This window comes from Cyclopterus lumpus, chromosome 9, assembly GCF_009769545.1.
Source record: "Cyclopterus lumpus isolate fCycLum1 chromosome 9, fCycLum1.pri, whole genome shotgun sequence".
NCBI classification, from domain to species: Eukaryota; Metazoa; Chordata; class Actinopteri; order Perciformes; family Cyclopteridae; genus Cyclopterus; species Cyclopterus lumpus.
Genome location: NC_046974.1, coordinates 8,042,395 through 8,060,376, shown reverse-complemented (window position 1 = coordinate 8,060,376; position 17,982 = coordinate 8,042,395). Strand labels below are relative to the sequence as shown.

The 17,982-nt window shown below is 46.0% G+C and overlaps 1 protein-coding gene across 1 annotated transcript in view; it reads left to right on the top strand.

The window, feature by feature from the left end:
• cux2b (cut-like homeobox 2b) overlaps positions 1-17,982 on the top strand; it is an 84,030-nt gene that overhangs the window by 51,824 nt on the left and 14,224 nt on the right. Inside the window, exons 4-6 of the mRNA XM_034541207.1 lie at positions 7,374-7,452; positions 16,379-16,519; positions 17,046-17,205. Coding sequence (XP_034397098.1) covers positions 7,374-7,452; positions 16,379-16,519; positions 17,046-17,205 — 380 coding nt within the window. The remainder of the gene's footprint in view (positions 1-7,373; positions 7,453-16,378; positions 16,520-17,045; positions 17,206-17,982) is intronic.

The following is a 17,982-nucleotide window of genomic DNA, read 5'->3' as shown; positions in this document are numbered from 1 at the left end:
CTGTACAGTACACACACACACACACACACACACTGAATGTGGCATTCTATTAAGTTCTGCACCAATGTGTGCTTGTGTTTAGCCGAGGAGGAGAATAACAGGAATCTCTGTGCTGTCTCTCCTCCCTAGTCACCCCATCATTCACTTCTCTCCTTCCCAGGTCCCGTTAGGTCTTTTTTTTTTCTCTCTCTCTCTCTCTCCCCGGCAATTGTCTTGCTTTCCGGCTTTCTCGCTACAATGAATGAAATCGGCAAATCTGACAGGACAAATGATATGCCATGTTTGTAAGGAACGCCGGGGTAAAGGGGGGATGCATCATTGTTGATAGTGCTGCCACCGACGCCGCGCCGGTCTCTGCTACTCGGAACCAAATTACCCGGCGAGCCGCACCAACGCAGGCCCTACCTGAGATCTTCCTTTCGAGCACTGCGATAGACAACGGCAGATTTATCAAGCAAATAATGGACCTAATTTCTGCACCATGTGTTTCCGATCCATCTTCGGTGAGCAACCGACGCAGGGTTGTTTGGCAGACTTCAAGTCGTCTCCGCGGCGTCCCGCTCCTCCATCAGCCGGCGCTCCTCTCGCCGCCGTTCGAGGCTCGTTCATCAGCGCCGCTCCTTTCTAGCGGATGCGGCTTTGGCATGATGTTCCTCCATGCTGAAACAAAGGCAGCGCTGACACCTGTAATTAATTAGGCTATTATGCATTCCGCAATGATAATTGCCTCACTGGAAAGTCACCAGCCTTCTAAGAGGGAGAGAGAGGATCGGTGGATGGAGAGCACTATCCATCATAGTTGAGCGCTCTCTCCGTCTTTCTCTCTCTCTCTCTCTCCCCTCATGTCATGCTGTCTCACCTTGACTAGTGTAGGCAGGGCTAGAGAAGCACTGTCAACATGTGTCTGAGGGCGAGATATGCAGCTGTGCCTCCCTCTTGCCAGCGCTGCTCCACCAGCGGCCTGCCAGGGTCCATCCACTCCAGGGCTTTGGCTCACATTGGCATAGTTACCCATGACACCCCATCTGTTGTAGCTTTGTTCACTAGGGCAGTGCAGTACCAAGATAATGGGGGCACTTTATTTGGTATAATTAGCCCTTACCGACACTTCTCCTCTCTTCTCTCCTCTTAGCAGTTCTCTTAGCTCTGAAATCTAGTCCAGGTGCACTCATTGCTACTTTTCACAGCCCTCCCGCTCAGCACATCAACTGGTGCCTTCATCTTAGCCTCAGCGCTCCCCCACTGCCTCCCATCGTGCCGTGATGGATACGTTTCCAGCAGACACACTTTCCTCAAGGTTTAGGTCATTCGCTGCATCAAACGTTTGAAAGTGCGAGCTCAAAGAAAATGACAACTCCTTGTCTTTTGAACTACAAAGACATTCAGAAAAGATTTGTTTTCTCCCCTTCGCTTTTTCTCTCGGCGGCTCTTGACTTTGACTTTGCCGTGACTTTGAGGTGTTTTAGCGGCGAGGCTGGTGCTTTTGAGTTTTGTTCGAGAAGGGAGGGCAACGCGGCGCTTCTGCCGCCTGTTGATGGTGAGGAGGACCCAGAAGGCACCTGCTGTGGGCCAGAGACAGCCGGTCCTTTGATCTGGGTTTAATGTCGTGCCATGTTTTGTCTCTCGTGCTGCTCTGTGAGCCTCGTCCGTCCGGCTTACGTCAGCTCCACCTTGATCTGTAGAGATCTACTCTCCTATCAGCCCGGGTCATTATCGGCACTCTCTACTGGGACACTGACCCGAGGTCTCGCTCATTTTCTCTTGTCTGATATTCAAGTAAAACACCTCCTGTGTCCGTCGGTCTGTACACCATTTTGGCCCAGATTTAAATATCCAAGCAACGATTTGATGACAATTGAAATGACGTACGGACACTCATGGTCCCCAGAGGATGAATCTTAGTGACTTTGGTGTTTTATAGGTTATAAAACCTATATCGCTCTGCTTTAGACTGTACACTGTCCATTCCAATTCAGATGAGCCTCTCCCATAAGGATTCCCATAAGTCGAGCTGTATTTTTACTCTGAATTTGTCGCTGCATCGTTTACATCAGGACTGGTTAAGCGCTACAAAAGAAAATTGGTCAGCTTCGGCCATTTATTTGGCTGAGACGGCAGCTCTCTGCAGTGGCGGTGGTGTCACTCCGTTGTCGGCGCAGCGCGTTGACTGACAGCCACCACTGATTGGAATTGACGTGGCGACGAGATGTGTGTCAGTGCTCTGACTGCTCATCTCGCCGGGCATCCAGAGACGAACCACGGCCACCGCCATGCTGCTACCACCGCTCTCAGATGGGTGTCACCATGATTAAATCTGCCTTCAAACTAAGTCTGTGTGTAGTGTGCATCTGCGTGAGTGCGACTTGACGTGTGTGTTTGCACGCGTCCCAAGTTCAAGTGTGCGTGTGTGAGTGTGTGAGTGTGTGTGTGTGTGTGTGTGTGCGTGTGGGTGTACATGGTTCTCTCACCGTCCAGACTGTATTGCCTTGGTGTTTTACCTCTGCCCCTCTCCTCCACCCACTCATCAGTCACTCCGCACCAACTCATCTCTCTCCTCCTTCCTCTCTTCTGAACCTACGCTCAACGCAAAACCAACGCCAGCGGTGACAGCTGCAAAAGTGCTGGGTGGCGCCGCTAAAATATGATCTTTCGCACGCGTCTGAAGGGAAAATGATGGTTTGCATCTGCTTTTGGAAAAATATAAATGTACAGAAACATACCTGTAGGTTTGCAAGTTTCTTCCTTGAATTGTTTATACGAAACAACCAAATCGCGTTGTCCTCAATGATTGAGGAAGTCTGCCATTTAGAAGAGATTATTTTGATATTCTTCAAAATTGCATTCAACATCAGATCAGTTTTACATGTTAACCTTTTAAGAGCTCTTCAGAAGGCAAGGCAAGTTTATTTAGCACATTTCAAAAACGAGGCAATTCAAAGTGATTCACATAAAACCATCAAAAGCATCAAAACATAATGCAAAAGAAAACATTTAAAAACAGTTGACAACATTCATTTAAACATTAAAAAGAGTCAGTAAAACATTAAAAAGCTAAAAAAAAAAAAGCTGGAGATGGACAACTTACAAATACGTTATATGTAATATAAAATCTACAGGAAGTAAAGGAACTTCCTGAACGTTTAAAAATAAACCAGTTGACCATTGGCTTAGCTTGAGTTTTTAATTATTAGAACTATTAAAGAACTATTATTTATGGTAATATTTTAATCGCTTTTGGATCTGTAATAGAGAGAGAGAGAACAATTAGACTGTGAATCAATTAGTTAATTGACAGAATATTTATATTTCAACATTTTCTATCATCAATTAATTGTTTAAGTCATGTTTGGAGCTAAATGTATCTGCTCCCAGTTTGATGTTTTAAGATTTTTAAGTGAAATATTTTCACAAATTGATTACCTTTTCACAAAAAAAATATTTTATAGATGAATTGAGAATGAGAATAATTGTTAGTTGCAATATTATTATCTATATTATTGTACCTGGAGACACTGTGCGGTGTGTATGGTACTTTATTATTGCAATTTTACTAAAGATATTGTATGAGGAAGAAGATCTAAAAATCTGGCGATACAATACATATCACAATACGGGGGTTACAATTCAATATATTGCCATAAGCAAGGCGATATATTGTGATTTAAAAAAAAAAAAAACATTTGAGGAAAACTGTCACAGTATAAAGAACATACCACCATGCGCACATACAATCTGAGTGAAGAACAGTCACATCTGGATTCACATCAAAGTCCTAACATCTAACACCATAGTGTTACTTTTTCTGCCCTAAATCTTTTCATGTAAACTATTAAACAAAAATAGATGGTGTTTTTGAGAATCTAAATAGCCTAAATATCTCAAAACATAATATTGAGATACTGTATTGGTGTGTTGATATTTTCTTACACCCCCACTAGGAATGGGCCAATTTTCCGTAGTGGACATTATACAAGGCTCAAAATGGCGACACTGAAAATGGAGGACGTTTGAAGTTGAAAAGCGGATGATGAGATTGAAAAGAACTACAACACTGCACACGGTATAGAGCTTTGACCATATTTTGCCTCATTTTCTCATATTAACGCCAAGGACTGGATGTTTGTCGTGAATTTGGTGGATTCTCCGGGAAGCTGTTGTGACAAGTGGTGTTGCGGTGGCGGTGGGCTTCCCACTGTTTTGTTCTAATAAGCATGGAGCGGGACCGGGGTTGTTGTGACATCCTGTCAGCCTGTGGGCCGGACTGGCGCTCAGTGAGCAGCACAGTAGGATGGACTCCCTATGATTGTGCACTGACCTTTGCATCATGGGGAAGATGACAGGTAATTTGGAGGCCTCAGGGACTGTGGAACCATACATTTTTTGTCCCCCATACCACCCACAGCACCAACCACATTCACCTAGAGATGGAAACAGTGTATCCATGAACACACACACACACACACACACACACACACACACACACAGACATACAGAGAGCGCAAGATCTGCCTTTTCCACCCGCCCCAACACCGCCATCATCGTCACACACACTCTAATCACCTGCATCATCACAACCCGTCCTCAAACAACCAAATCACAGGGGGTGGCAAACTGGTAAGGCAGAGGGGGAAAACGATGATTTAGAGTGATAATTGCATAATCACCAGTTGTGATAATTGTAATTGATGACTGCATAATTGCTAATTGCGCTCTTTATGGGAACCCCTCTTTTCCGTTGTCTGTCTGCGTAGCCCTTCACTCGGCTTCCTCTACTTCACTCCACGTTTGTTCTCTCCCCCTTCATGTACTTCTCATGCGAGCCTGTTCTCACACACTCTCAGGCGCACACAGTAGCGGGCACTGTAAGTATTCTCACAGGCTTATCAGTAAGTATTTCCCAGCAGCCTCGTCCCAGAGGCTGTATTCGGCCCACTCTGTTGCTGCTTGAAGAGTTATGGAGGAGCGCTAACAGGTTTCCTTTGTCTCTTGTTACTCTTGCCCCGGGCTTTACTCCTGCTTGTAAAATTCAACCTGTGGCCAAGCCCATTCCCTCGGTAGCCATATCCTTTATCACAAATGGGGTGAAAACAAAGAACGCGCTGTGAGTCGGAGCCCGGGTCTGAGCCAGATCTCGCATCCAGAGAGAGAAAGAGGAGATTCTCCAGTTGTCGCCCTTCCTTAAGTTGCACCTCTCTGTACAAGCACCCGATAAGCTCGTTTGTGTTAGTATGAGACTTCTGGCTCTGAGATCCCATGTGCTTGGCTGGAGGTGGATTAGCATGGAGATGAGATGATTCCCTGATCAGCCCGTATTATGCACGACACCTCAGAGTGCTTTGATGATAGCAAGGGTTGAGGTGGTGGTGGTGGTGGGGGGGTGTATCTGTACGCATAGCGGGCGCTAACGTGAGAAGGCATCAGGCAGGCGTGTGATTGATGTCTCCACTAGTGTCTGTAGGCAGGTTAATGGTGTGATTGTGGAGGTAATCTCCGTGTTCTCTCGTTAAAGGATGATGGAGGGCCATGAGACCCCACGTGTGTCTGGAAGACGGAGCCCTAGCTGTTGCCTTCACAGGATCTCAGGCTTTTTACTCATGCAGTTGGGAGCCTCATTTGATGTATATGCGTCAGAGGGAAACGGGGCCAGCCAGCAGACTGTCAGTGAAGAGTAGATGACTTAGCAGTGGGTTCAGCCACCCGGCTCTCGTGGCCATGTAGTTCAGGTGTAAACTAAAGGTTGTTGATAGTTTGTCTGGATGTCACAAAGTGCTGTTGGAGCTTTGCTTGTTGTCACCTTGAAGAGCGGAGGGTTGTTATTGGCTAGTGGTGACACTCAGGGTCACAAAATTGCTCCCGTTCATAAAAAACCAGACTCTCAAAGCTTAGCCGAGCCAACACTAGTTGTTGATGTACTCATAACACCACATTTTAAGCTGTTTATGGGGCCAACTTGTTTCACACATTCTCACCAACAAGCCAACATGAACCTCGTGTCCTGGATGGAGAGGGGAGATGGGTGGGGGGGAAGATGGAGGTTGGTGGGTAGGGTGTGTGCGTGTGTGTGTGTGGGTTAAATGGGGGTATAGCTGAGTAAAACGACAGCACAGCACAGCATAGTGTAGCAGGGAGCTGGCTGAGAGCTCCGGACTATTGCATCTGTATTGATTCGGCTCCAGCCTTTTCCATTTTCCATGAACTCCTCTGAGCTGCTCCAAGTGGGAGGGATGGGGGGGGATTTGCTTGATCTTTATGATATTTTCTTTAAACATGATGCTGTCGTTATGCCTCCCCAGGGGAGACGCCAGCCATTTCCAGTAAATCAAAGGCTCGCCTCGCCGCCCCTCGCTGTTTTCCACACACCTTATTTATAACCCCCACGAAACGGCCCCAACACACCACCGCCATACACTTAAGTGTTTTCAGCCTCAGCAAAATGAACGTTTTTCAAGTGTGGTCTGACCGATGATGAGCAGCCGGGCTCAGCCATACCGCGCACTTGACCCTCCGATGTGGAGTCCATTGAGTCGATCCGGCAGACGCTGTAATCAACAGTGACAGAAAGGACATAGACAATAGATGACAATAATTTGAAGTCTGTCTGCTTATGGGGGGGGGGGGGGGGGGGGGTTGTAAGAGCCTGATCTGATTTACTGTTGCGGAGCAGAGGACGTCGAGAGGCAGCCACAGCGCGTCCTCTGACTCACAAACAGGGCCGAGGTCTTAGTGGGAGCTGCGAGCAGGCTAACCCACATAGCCACTAGTGCAGGTGCCCTCTCCATGGGGCCAGGTGGTGGCTAATTCGCTTTCTTTGTCCCTCCTAATGAATCGTTAATTGGTTTGCATCACCCGCCGAGCCGAGGATAGCAGGTGCCGAGCGCTGCCGGTGATGGAGGCCACCGTCACTGGCGAGCCTTCTCGTGCAAGCCGACACCTCCATGTAACAGGCCAAATGTCACCTCACAACATGCAGCAGCTTGGCAGTTGAACAGGGCGGACATCGTCGTAGTTTACGCCTTGTCTCTCTAGTTGTCAGTGTGCTTATGTTAAAACAACCTATGTGTTGGTCAGTCTATGCTCAACATTATTTGAACTGCACAGTATTTCTCTGTTATACTGTATGTACTGAAGAGGCAATACATATATACAAGGCATGCAGGACTGTTTGTTTCATTTATTGGAAGGATGCTGTGAGGCTGACCTTTGCTCTCGTCGCTATCGATTCATTGTTGGCAATTTAAAATTTGAAGTGTTTTCTGCTCTCTGTAAAAATCTATTAAATGCCTGAAATGTAAATATTCTGTGCACTGTGAGCTCGACATATGCCAGGATAATACCAGTCGATGTTTACCTTAATGGCATCTTCTCCGCTGCAGGTGGTTGCTCTGAACAAGCGCAGCAAGGAGGCCGAGTCTGCGTTCCTGGGAGTCTACAAACAGCTTATCGAGGCCCCAGGTGAGTCTCCCACTAAGACCAGAGCTGTGCATCTTCATAAACAACAGCAGCAGCAGCACACTCACACATTACTTCTAGAATGAAACCTCTACCACTATCACTGGACCAGCCCTAGGATTGTGACATATCATATGTATATGAATACACAAAAGTAATTGTCTTGCCATAGATAGATATGGTGCAACAGCACATGGATATAAGATACATAAAACCCTATACCCTGTGGCTCTTATCTATTTTTCAAAGTCTGTGCTCTCAGAGTGGTTTCCAAAACTCTGCGTGAGGCCACTTCAAAACCCAGCACTGGTCCTTGAGTGTAGCCCGGCTGAGGAGCGAACACATCCTCGAGGAGCTCTGCTGTTGATTGTGGAGGGCCAATTAAAATCCCTACTGAAGTCTGGCTTCATGTGGAACGCAGGCCTGATGAGGCCAGTGGGGGGAAAAAAGGGAGAGAGGGGCAAAGGCAGTTCGCTGGAGCGGAGGAAAGACGCATTGTGTGTTTATTCAGTTGTTATTTCAGTGCCGGGGCACGTGTACGGTATTGCTCTCTGTTGCAGGAGACAGCAGCCCAATCTCAGTCTAGATCAGAGAAACACTTGTGGCAGGAGTAGAGAATGCTGTTTACAGATTCAATGAATACAACATAAAAGTCTGCGTCAGAGAAATAGCGACGGCAGCAAGTGACTTTTAAAGGTCTCCATTTTTCCTTGAAGTCCCCCGCTTGATATTGCACCACCACCACCACACTCACAAGCACATTCACACACGTACACTTTGAATGGAGTTATTTTCTTGATAAGAAATACCGTTCTTTGAAGATATATTCAGTTTGATTTTCTGACCTATACCTTTTATATGGAGGCCTTAATTCAAGCCCAGGAGCGTCGTGCGGGATATATTTTTGCCACAAACAATAAAGGATAGTAAGAGTTGTTATGTTCAAGAACAAAGACTTTATCATAAAAAGAAAGGCTACTGCCTTCAAGAACTCTGATGTGTAAGTACAAAACTAAAGTAGTGTTTCCAAGGTACCTCATATTGTTGTCCTCTCTGTCTCTTTATATACACGGCGTATGTGTGGTCATTCTTTTGAGTATACAGTAGTAGACCTTCCTGTGTCAGGTTGCATCAGGTGACGTAACACAGAGAGCCGCCTTCCTCCATTTGACCTTACCTTTACAAAGGGAGTCTGGGGGGGGGGGAGCCAGTTGTTTTCTTTCTCAGTCAGAGAGTGCTAAACAGTTGTCTGAAAAACAGAAGGAAGTACTCATTACTCGATGGAAAAAAAGTAATAACATTACACACTTAAGAATTTTGGCTGCAGCTTGTGTCACCAGGAAGCAAACTGCCGGGTCTCGAAAGGGAAGCTGATGCAGAAGTGCCTTAAACCTGCCTTCTTTCTAATGGCCATCGGGGGGCGACTATTTGCTTGAAAAAAGAAGTTTGATTGTATAGACGTCTGAGAAGAACGCAAAACCAAACCAAATGGTGCACATTTCTTTATAATTTGATGTTCTATTTAATAACTTAGACGCTTGTGTTGTCACAGAATAGGAGGCAATCAGTACGTCTCTGGGTTTTTAGGCAAATAAGCTGTTATTTGCCTGTTAGGCAAATTAGCCTTCACTCCTTTAATGCCAAAGTAACTTCAACGGCCTAATAAAGGCTCAATGGGACATCTCACTATATCCCGAAAAAAAGACTATTGTGTCAGATTGTCTTTGCCTCCTGCCTAGTTTCCACATTTCTACTTCACGTCCTGTGATGTGAACCCAAAGCAGCATTGTAAATATAGCCAACGAAGATGAAGTGAAAGCTGACAAGCTAAGATTGGTCGGGGTCCAACTTGCGGTCCTTGTCTTCCAGCCAAGTCACGGCAACAATTTAGGACTCATTGATTGCCTAATCTGACATAGTTTGCTTCGCGAAAAAGGCAAAGATATAGCAAATGGCTGATCCCGACATTAGTTTCTTTCACAGCTGATAGCCTCCCTCTTCTCTGGCTGCAGCCAAAACGAGGTCAGACCATTGAGAGTGTTTCTGTGTCCGGCCCAAGTAGCCTCTGCCATCTGTGAGGAGGGCCTACAGTATCCTGTGCCTGTTTGTCACTGTGCATCTTGCTGCTGGTGTCCAAGGTCACAACTCCTTCCCCCTCCCCCTCCTGCCCACCCCCTCGCTAGAATGGATGACTCCAGGTACACCGGAGGACAGTCATTTGGCTGTGGCCCCACTTCATTTCTCTCTGCCCCTCAAACACAACAGCAAGCGTTCCCACCGTTCTCCCAACAAATGCTACAGCTCATGTATTTTTAATCTTTTGACAGATGCAATTATTCTTTACACGCCATGCTCGTTAATCTTAATGCAGTTATTACTATTCATTGCAGGACGTTTTTTCCCCTCCTATTATTTCATTTGAAAGTGCCTCTCTCTCGACGTGTGCGTGCTCATTTGTGTGCGGACATTAAGGCCTTCGGTCCAATCAGAGCGGGCCAACACCGGAGTTAATGAATGCAAGAGGCGAACAAGGAAAGGGGGAGGAGGGGGGGGGGGGCACACACAGCAGCAGCTCAATATGTGACCTGTTGTATCTGGCTATCATTAACATCTGGTCACATATCAGTTATCTACTTTGCCGTGCCCACTATTGAATACAAATAACGTAGCCGATACATTTGTGAGATTCCGGCGCGATAATGTTTCTCTTTGTTATTGCCAGATAATGTTCTCGTTCAATGGCAACTCGAATACAACAATAAACTCAGAACAGAAATAACTTCTTGATGCAAGTGATTGAAGTGATTTCTTGCCTTTTATGAGGCCCCTAAGCCGGGATGTCAATCCACTGGAGTGTTTCATTAGCGCTCTATATTTTGATTTGCATGTGACATCTCCCCATGCTGTGCACTGTAACTCCTACCCAGTCTGGGGCTTGAAAGAAGCCTGTTAACAGTGCTTCCCTAACAATGTTTATATCACCTCCGCACGGTTTTGATCAGTGCAGATAAACAAGTCCTGATCACTGAACGCTGAAAAACCAGTGGCAGCTTCTGCCCGAATTCATCGGTTTCCCAGAGTATGCACCGAACTCCCTCTCTTGCTCTCTCTCTCTTCCTCTCCTCCTCACCGGCTCGCTCTGCTCTTCTCTGCTGGAGTGTGCGAGTGTGTGTGTGTGTGTGTGTGTGTGTGTGTGTGTGTGTGCGCGAGTGGCGTTTGAACGCCTGCGTTTGTCGCCACCTCTGTGAGAGCAGCGAGGCCCCGTCGCCAGGGGCGTAGCCCTAAGACTGACGCTCCAGGTGTTTGCTCTTCCTCGCCTCCTCTCAGTGCACACACTCATCCCTTAGGATCCACCCCACTCCCTCTCTCCTTTAGAACACAGCTCCTTTTATCTGAGGGGGGAGCTCACTGAGAGTTTGTGAAGATTCTGATCTGAATACACCCCTCTAAGTATGTGTGTGTGTGTGTGTGTGTGTGTGTGTGTGTGTGTGTGTGTGTGTGTGTGTGTGTGTGTGTGTGTGTGTGTGTGTGTGTGTGTGTGTGTGTGTGTGTGTGTGTGTGTGTGTGTGTGTGTGTGTGTGTGTGTGTGTGTGTGTGTGTGTGCGTGTGTGTGTGTGTGTGTGTGTGCGCACGCGTGCCAGGGCCCAAGGCATGTCTGAGGTGTGTGAGGCTTTCCATGTGTGTGTGTGAGAAATGTTATGGCAACAGTGCTTGCTAGTGGTGACCACCGGTACTGCGGAGCAGAGCACAAGTGCAAGCGGCTTTTTGTCACATTAGGTCGCACGTCTTCTTGTGAAATGAGATGGTTGTAAGTGCCTTACATATTCACATCAGATGTTTCCCTCGGCTATGAGATTATCAGCGTGGAACTCAGTGACCTTAGTAATTCAGAGTCATTCAAATGCACAAAGAATAGTTGTCCTTCCTCAACCTTTCATGTACATAAGCAAGCACCAGCGAGAGAGCCCTGCAAGGCACAGCAAGCTGCCTTTATTGTAATTTTGCAGCTGAGTACCTACAGTCAGGATGAGAGGGGAGAAGGAGTGTGGCAGTCTGTCGAGAGAATGAGGACGTATAAAAGCTGATGGAAAATGAAAGCTCTCTGGGCGGGACGAGATTATGCACAAGTGATTAATAAGAGCAGTAATAAACAAAGGCCCAGGAGATGTTTGAGGTGGTTAATAATGCATTATGTTCATAAAAGAGCTGGGCCTCTCCAACTGATCCCTGTGGAGTATGAGACCCCAGAGGGACCAGGAGAGTGTGTGTGTAGGTGTGTGTGTGTGTGTGTGTGTGTGTGTGTGTGTGTGTGTGTGTGTGTGTGTGTGTGTGTGTGTGTGTGTGTGTGTGCAGGAATGTCTGTATGTGTGTGTGTGTGTGTGCGCCCGCATAGGAATGTCTGTCTGTGTCTGTGTCTGTGTGTGTGTGTGTGTGTGTGTGTGTGTGTGTGTGTGTATGTGTGTGCCTGGGAGCAGATAAGATTTAACCTTGGGATTGAAAAATGTAAAGTCTACAGACTGGTGTATTTCTGACATTCATTCATTGTGATTTGTCTTACAATTCTCAAAAATAAGAGACTAAGTTGTTTTATGTTTTTTTTTAAAAATATGTCATTGGCACTTTTGTTTTCCTCACTGCGGCATCTGGTGTTAATTTTAAATGCTACCGAGCTCTGGCTCCGCTCTTTGTTCTGAGCTTTAAAAAAATGTCTCGGTATTGATGTCATTCCTTCTTCGTCCTTCAGTCTGTCAAACAAACACATGGAACAGCAACTGAAGAGAACAGGTTAAAAAGTTTCTCTTTCAGCTTTGTTTTGTTCACACACAAAAGCCGCCGCTTCCCACAATCATTTCTTTCATTCCCCCCCTATCTTTATATTTTTGTATTTTCTCACTCCTTCTCCCACATCAAGGCCAGGCGGCACTTTTTGCTATCTGAATATCAAATGCTCGTTGGTTTAAAATGCACCACAAACAGTAAAGTCATGTTTATGAATTTGTTCCAAGCATTTATTTTTTCTCTAATCGAAACTAATCCTTGACAGGCAGCAGAAAGAGGCAACAATTTATCCCGCTTGCCTTGTATCACTTTACGTTGTCTGTGGAGGTGAAAGGAAAGACTTATTGTTCTCTCAACCTAGTTTTGGTTCTTGACAACAATATTACAGCAGTGTTACTGTTTGTTGCAGCAGCGGCAGAGCGTGTTTATGGACCTTGAAGTCCACTCGGAGGGGGAAAAAAAAAACAAGACTGTTTTGAATGAAAAGAAAAAACCTTGGAGCACAGCCTTGTAAATTAATTTGTTCGTGTTGTATGATGGGAACACAGCTGGCCTCATTAACATGCGCACAACAAATAATTATAGCCTTTTTTTTTTTTTTTCTCTCTCTTCAGCCAGCCAATGCTTGGCTAATGGGCTTGCTGGGTTAATTATGTCAGAGCGTAATTACACAGGGCCCAGGGAGACATAATGGTGCACCCTGCTGCGCCCACACCGCCTAATGATGGTGTATCGCTGACAGGGCCAAGACGGACCGCCCCGACACACCTGCTTGTCTTGGCGCACACCACCCTGGTCCACCCCCAACCACCTCGACACACATCCTGAACCTGTGCACCGTCGTCCCCGGTGCCCCCTGCAGTCCGCTGAGCCGTCCGGCTTCTGACGGGCTTTGGCTCCTGCTTGCTCTGGGCTGAAGGCTCACCCGGACCCAGTAACTACCTCCCGCTTGGAGATGTGCAATAGCGCAGCAACGCAGTGACCACAAGGAAGCAGCTACGGGGTGGCGGCCTCATTATCGCTCAGTCAAAGTGATGAAACCTAATACCAATGCAGCTGAAGATGTGCAAAAACAATTAAAACTCATGCCAACAGTTGTTGGCTATTAGAAAGTCCGGGTTTATCACAACGTGGGTCTTATTGTTGTGCTCAGAACGTTGTAATTTCTAACTTCGACGACACACACAGCAATCTGCAGACCAGTATGAGGATGAAAACGCCTCCAGGACACCATGCTTTATATAACTTTATAACTTTTTTTAAATGTTCCTTAGTGCATACTTTTTTCTTTCTTAACCTGTCAGTGGGTAATACGGTTGAATCTCAAGGATCTCTTCATTACCAACATTATTGTTGAAACACTTTTTTTCTATCTCTTGATTATTAACATACTGGGAAGTGAAATTCAGCACGTGACTTTCCGATGGAGAGGCCTGTTGTGTGAGCAGAGTTTTGGCAGTAATTTGAACACTAATGCAGTTTGCTGTGGTATAAAGAGAATCTGATGATCTCAGATGTCCTCCCTCCTCAGTTTGTATCAGCACGCCACCACTGCACTGAATCTAAACAAGACCAGCCAGGCAAAAATACACGCGTCACAGTTTGTCACGTTCTTCATGAAAATCAGACTTCAACCAAAACGTGGATCGGTCCAGATTGAGAAGGGCCCGCTTGTCTCCCCCTCATTTTTGAAAGTATTAAATTGGCCCAGGCTGGCAGGCAGCGTTCTGCTCTGTGATGTGTGCTGCGAGCGCCGGGCAATGCCACGCCCAGGATTTACTGACATAATAACATAACAAATAATAAAAAGGTCTATGATGACCGGCCAGTTTGGATTTTCGGGAGTCTTCCTGAACTTCTGTAGCTAAACCCACCCACCATATGTTCTGATTTGTATAAATGTCCATTTAAAATTCTCTTGTCAATTTAAATGAGCAGTCAGACGATCAGACAGACAATCATTTGGAAGAGATTCCTACTGCACAGTATGTTGTTATAACATATATGTTGTAACAAACCATAAATATCCTTTGATGTCCGGCACATTGTGAGTGAACAAAATCTGTTCATGTGTTCAGCATGTCATTATTGAACCTCACTATGCCGTTCTGCTCTTCCCAGTGGCTGTTCGCCAGAGAAAATTATGTATTAAATGTCCACGTGATTCATCAGTTAAAACCGAGCTGCTGTTGCCCACGATCAGTTATCATGACCCCAGAGCAGACATCCAATCATCTGTAATTAAGATCAGGGATGAATTAAAAATTGATCCGTTTATTTTTCGCCGCGAGACGGATGTGACTCACCTGATGTACGCAATCCTCGTCAGCTGCGTCTCGATTAACAGGGATGTGAGCGGTCGGGTTAATGCTGAATTCCTCTTCCTTTCTAGGGTCTACTTGGTGGATTTAGCATCAGAGCTGCTCGAAAAAGTGCTTCTTATTAGCTACATCAATTAGCTCTATTTTCCAAAGTTATCAGCAGTCTTTCTGGACTCCTTCAGTAACTGTAGATCCCGGGCCCTTGGAGAGTATCCCTGCTGCTCTTCTTTGACGGGGGTTAATTTTGTATACAGACTTAAGTTCTATCCCTTCACTTTATATTTGACTTTACTTTACTCCCCTGCCACTGATTGATAATCCCGGCTTGTCCGTGTGTGAGAGATCCCTTACTATAATCTCTGTCCTTTGATCATTAAAAGTTGAAAAGATATATGGGAAAGAGGCTGATAAAGTGATTTCTGTGACAGTGGGTCGATGGGATAGCAGTGCTTTAAGTCATCCTGTTTGTCTCAGAAGAGCTCTGCTCTTAATAGTGATGTCCCTTGTGACTGATGCAATATCTCCAGAGCTGGTGTAACAATGAATGCAGACATTGTCTGACTGTAAACGGTCCTGGGAAAAAAAAATAGCTTGATCAATTAAATGGCCCAAAATGTTTGTCTGATGAAAATGCAGATACGGCGAGCTGCAATGCATTGGCCAGGATTTCAACAAATTGCACATTGCAGAGGTTTTGGCTCTCTGATGAGCATTTATTTGTTTTCGTGGCCTGCCGGCTCAGAGTTTGCATTCTCTCTGTGGCATCTGGCAAAGTTTAAACGTCTGTGGCTCCAACTTCTTATGAAAAGTCACTTCAGTCAGTGCCCAAACTGAAGAAGGGATCCAATTGGGTTCCACACAGAAGTCTAAGATGAGTGGATGAAAGCTGTGGGAGAAAAGTTTGTGCAGCAAAGCAGCGATTTTCCTCCTCTTTTAGAGTTTTGAAGGGCTCCTGTGTGTGTGTGTGTGCGTGTGTTTGTGTGTGTGTGTGTGTGTGTGTGTGTGTGTGTGCGTGCGCTTGGCTCTACATCTTGCCTCCCCCCCCTTGTCAAGGAGCTCCCCTGAGCTTCCCTCTCTGTGCTTTGGCACTAGAAGTCACCTCCTTTGGTGTTCGGCAGGCAGGTACACAACAGGAGCAGCTCTCTCTCTGTGAGCTGTTGAACTTTTCGGGAGGGGAAGAAAGGGAAGGGGAAGATTAAAAACAGCCCTGTGATGTGGAGTGCCGAGCTGCCTCCTGAGAATTCCTGGCATAATAATTTAAATGATCAAATGATACAGAGGAGACTTGTTAGCTGAGAAACAGCCTCCTAGTTGGCCCCATGGGCCCGGTGCTGCCGCGCATGCATTGCAAAACAGCTCCTCTGTTGTGCTAAAGAATCCCGCTTTTTTTTTTCTTCTTCTTCCCCCCTTTTCAGGAGCAGACTTTTTGCCTAGGTGTGTACTCGGGACTTGAGACTCCGTCACATATTCACTGCAATCTTTTTAGTCTTCTTTTGCCGTTCATCAGCACATGAGAAGACTCATTAGAGTTGATTTCTGTACATGTGAAGGGGTCGGAACAGCACTTGTGTCATTAGGTCCAGCCTGTGAAATGTTCAAAGGCGACTGAGTGGGGAAAGTCTAAGAGTCACTCTTTGGAAACAAGTCTCAGTGGAATAGTGCGTCTCTGTTGAAACGGCGATGCAGAACGCTCTGTAGAGTGCTTTACAGGCGGCGCACACAGTAAATCACTTTTGCTTCTTTTTTTTTTTTTAAAGATATAGTGTATGGAGATCATGTGAATCTTTGGAGCTGTTTCTGCAGGGATTTGTTTGTGTCTGTTCTCACAGATCCAGCACCTGTGCTGGAAGCCTCACACACCCTGGAAGAAAGGCTGCAGCACCTTCACAGTTCGGCCCCAGACAGCGAGGCCCTGGTACGAGAGATCAGCGGGCACTGGAAGAAACACCTGGAGTACCTTGAAAAGACAGGTCAGGCCAAAGCCATCTACATCAAGGAGAAGTCCCACTTGCAACGCAATTTCTTTTAATGCAGCACTGGAGCAGCTGCTGCCATACATAAAGTACTGGGAATTTAATTTAAATGTACAAGGTTTTTTACCTGCATATCTGGAAAATAAATAGAAAAATAGTCCTTCTGGGAAACTGCTCACAACAAGGTCTGTGGATTAACTCGAGTAAGCGGATCATGATGTCTGAAAAGAGATATGGCTGTTGAGCCTTTCAAAATGTATCTTTTTGGTGTTTTGAGCACCACAAGCCGAGACAGACATCTCTATGTCCAATATCTCCAAAACTAGACAAGTCACACCAAAACAATCTAGACTGATAAAACAGCGCTACGGGTAAGAGGAAAAATATGTATTTTGGATTTGGGGCTGAATTCTCACTATAAGGTGATATTTCCAATACAATTAAACTGTCACATTTTACCCGTTAGTATCGGATCTCGCAGCTGACGTCGGAGAACTAATGCCGGCCTTTCTCTTCCACACAGAGCCGTCAGAGGACAGTCCAGCAGTCTCAGGGGCAGCGGTGACAGAGGAGGCCCCAGAGTCCAAGTCTCCAGCCTCCCTGATGACGCCCAACAGCACACCGGCCCCCGGGGCCCCAGGCTCTCCGCAGCAGAACTACCAGGACCGAGCGGAGAACCGAGGGTGAGAACCAGATCCACTCCCTGCTTTTTACTGAAAATCATTATTGATTTACATTAGGTTCATACATCAAACAATTATCCTGAAAGCATGTGCATGAGAAAGATAATCTGTGAGAAAAACAAAATCTGGCTCCTCTGCCTCCTCTTAGTGCTCTTAATAGCATTTGCAAGAATCCTGTTTGCTTGAAGGAAAACAACCAATAGGAGTCGAGGAGTCTCTAACGCAGCTGTCAATCATTGCTCGCAAACTCCAATCAAACTGTCAGACTAGGCAGCGCTGATCAAATATGAATCAAGATTCTGATAGTGAGAAAGTTTGCTCCGGCCGGCGGGCGGCGCTCGGTTTTGGCCCGATTGTTTCAACATGGCGGCCGGGTCCAAAACGTTCTCACGTTTCTTTGTTCTGCCTACAGTTTGATCAGAGTTCACGGGCCTCACGAGCAGTGATTGACAGCTGCGTTAGAGACTCCTCGGCTGGGATTGGTTGTTTTCCCTCGGGCGCGGTGGATTCTTGCAAATGGGACACATCTGTATATAGTAACAGTTTGAGAAAATATGACACAGTTATTGTTTTCATACCAGCTACCTACTGAACCTTTAATGTGTCGACCAATCCTGAGTGCACAGGCCACTGACATTTCATTAAGATATTACTTTCGGTATGATATGAAAGAGGGAATGTGTTTAATGTTCTGAACCTTTTCTCAAAGCAGAGATGTTCTCAATCCATGTTCGTGCTGAGGCAAAAATATAAAAAATTGTAATGATATAAGACAAA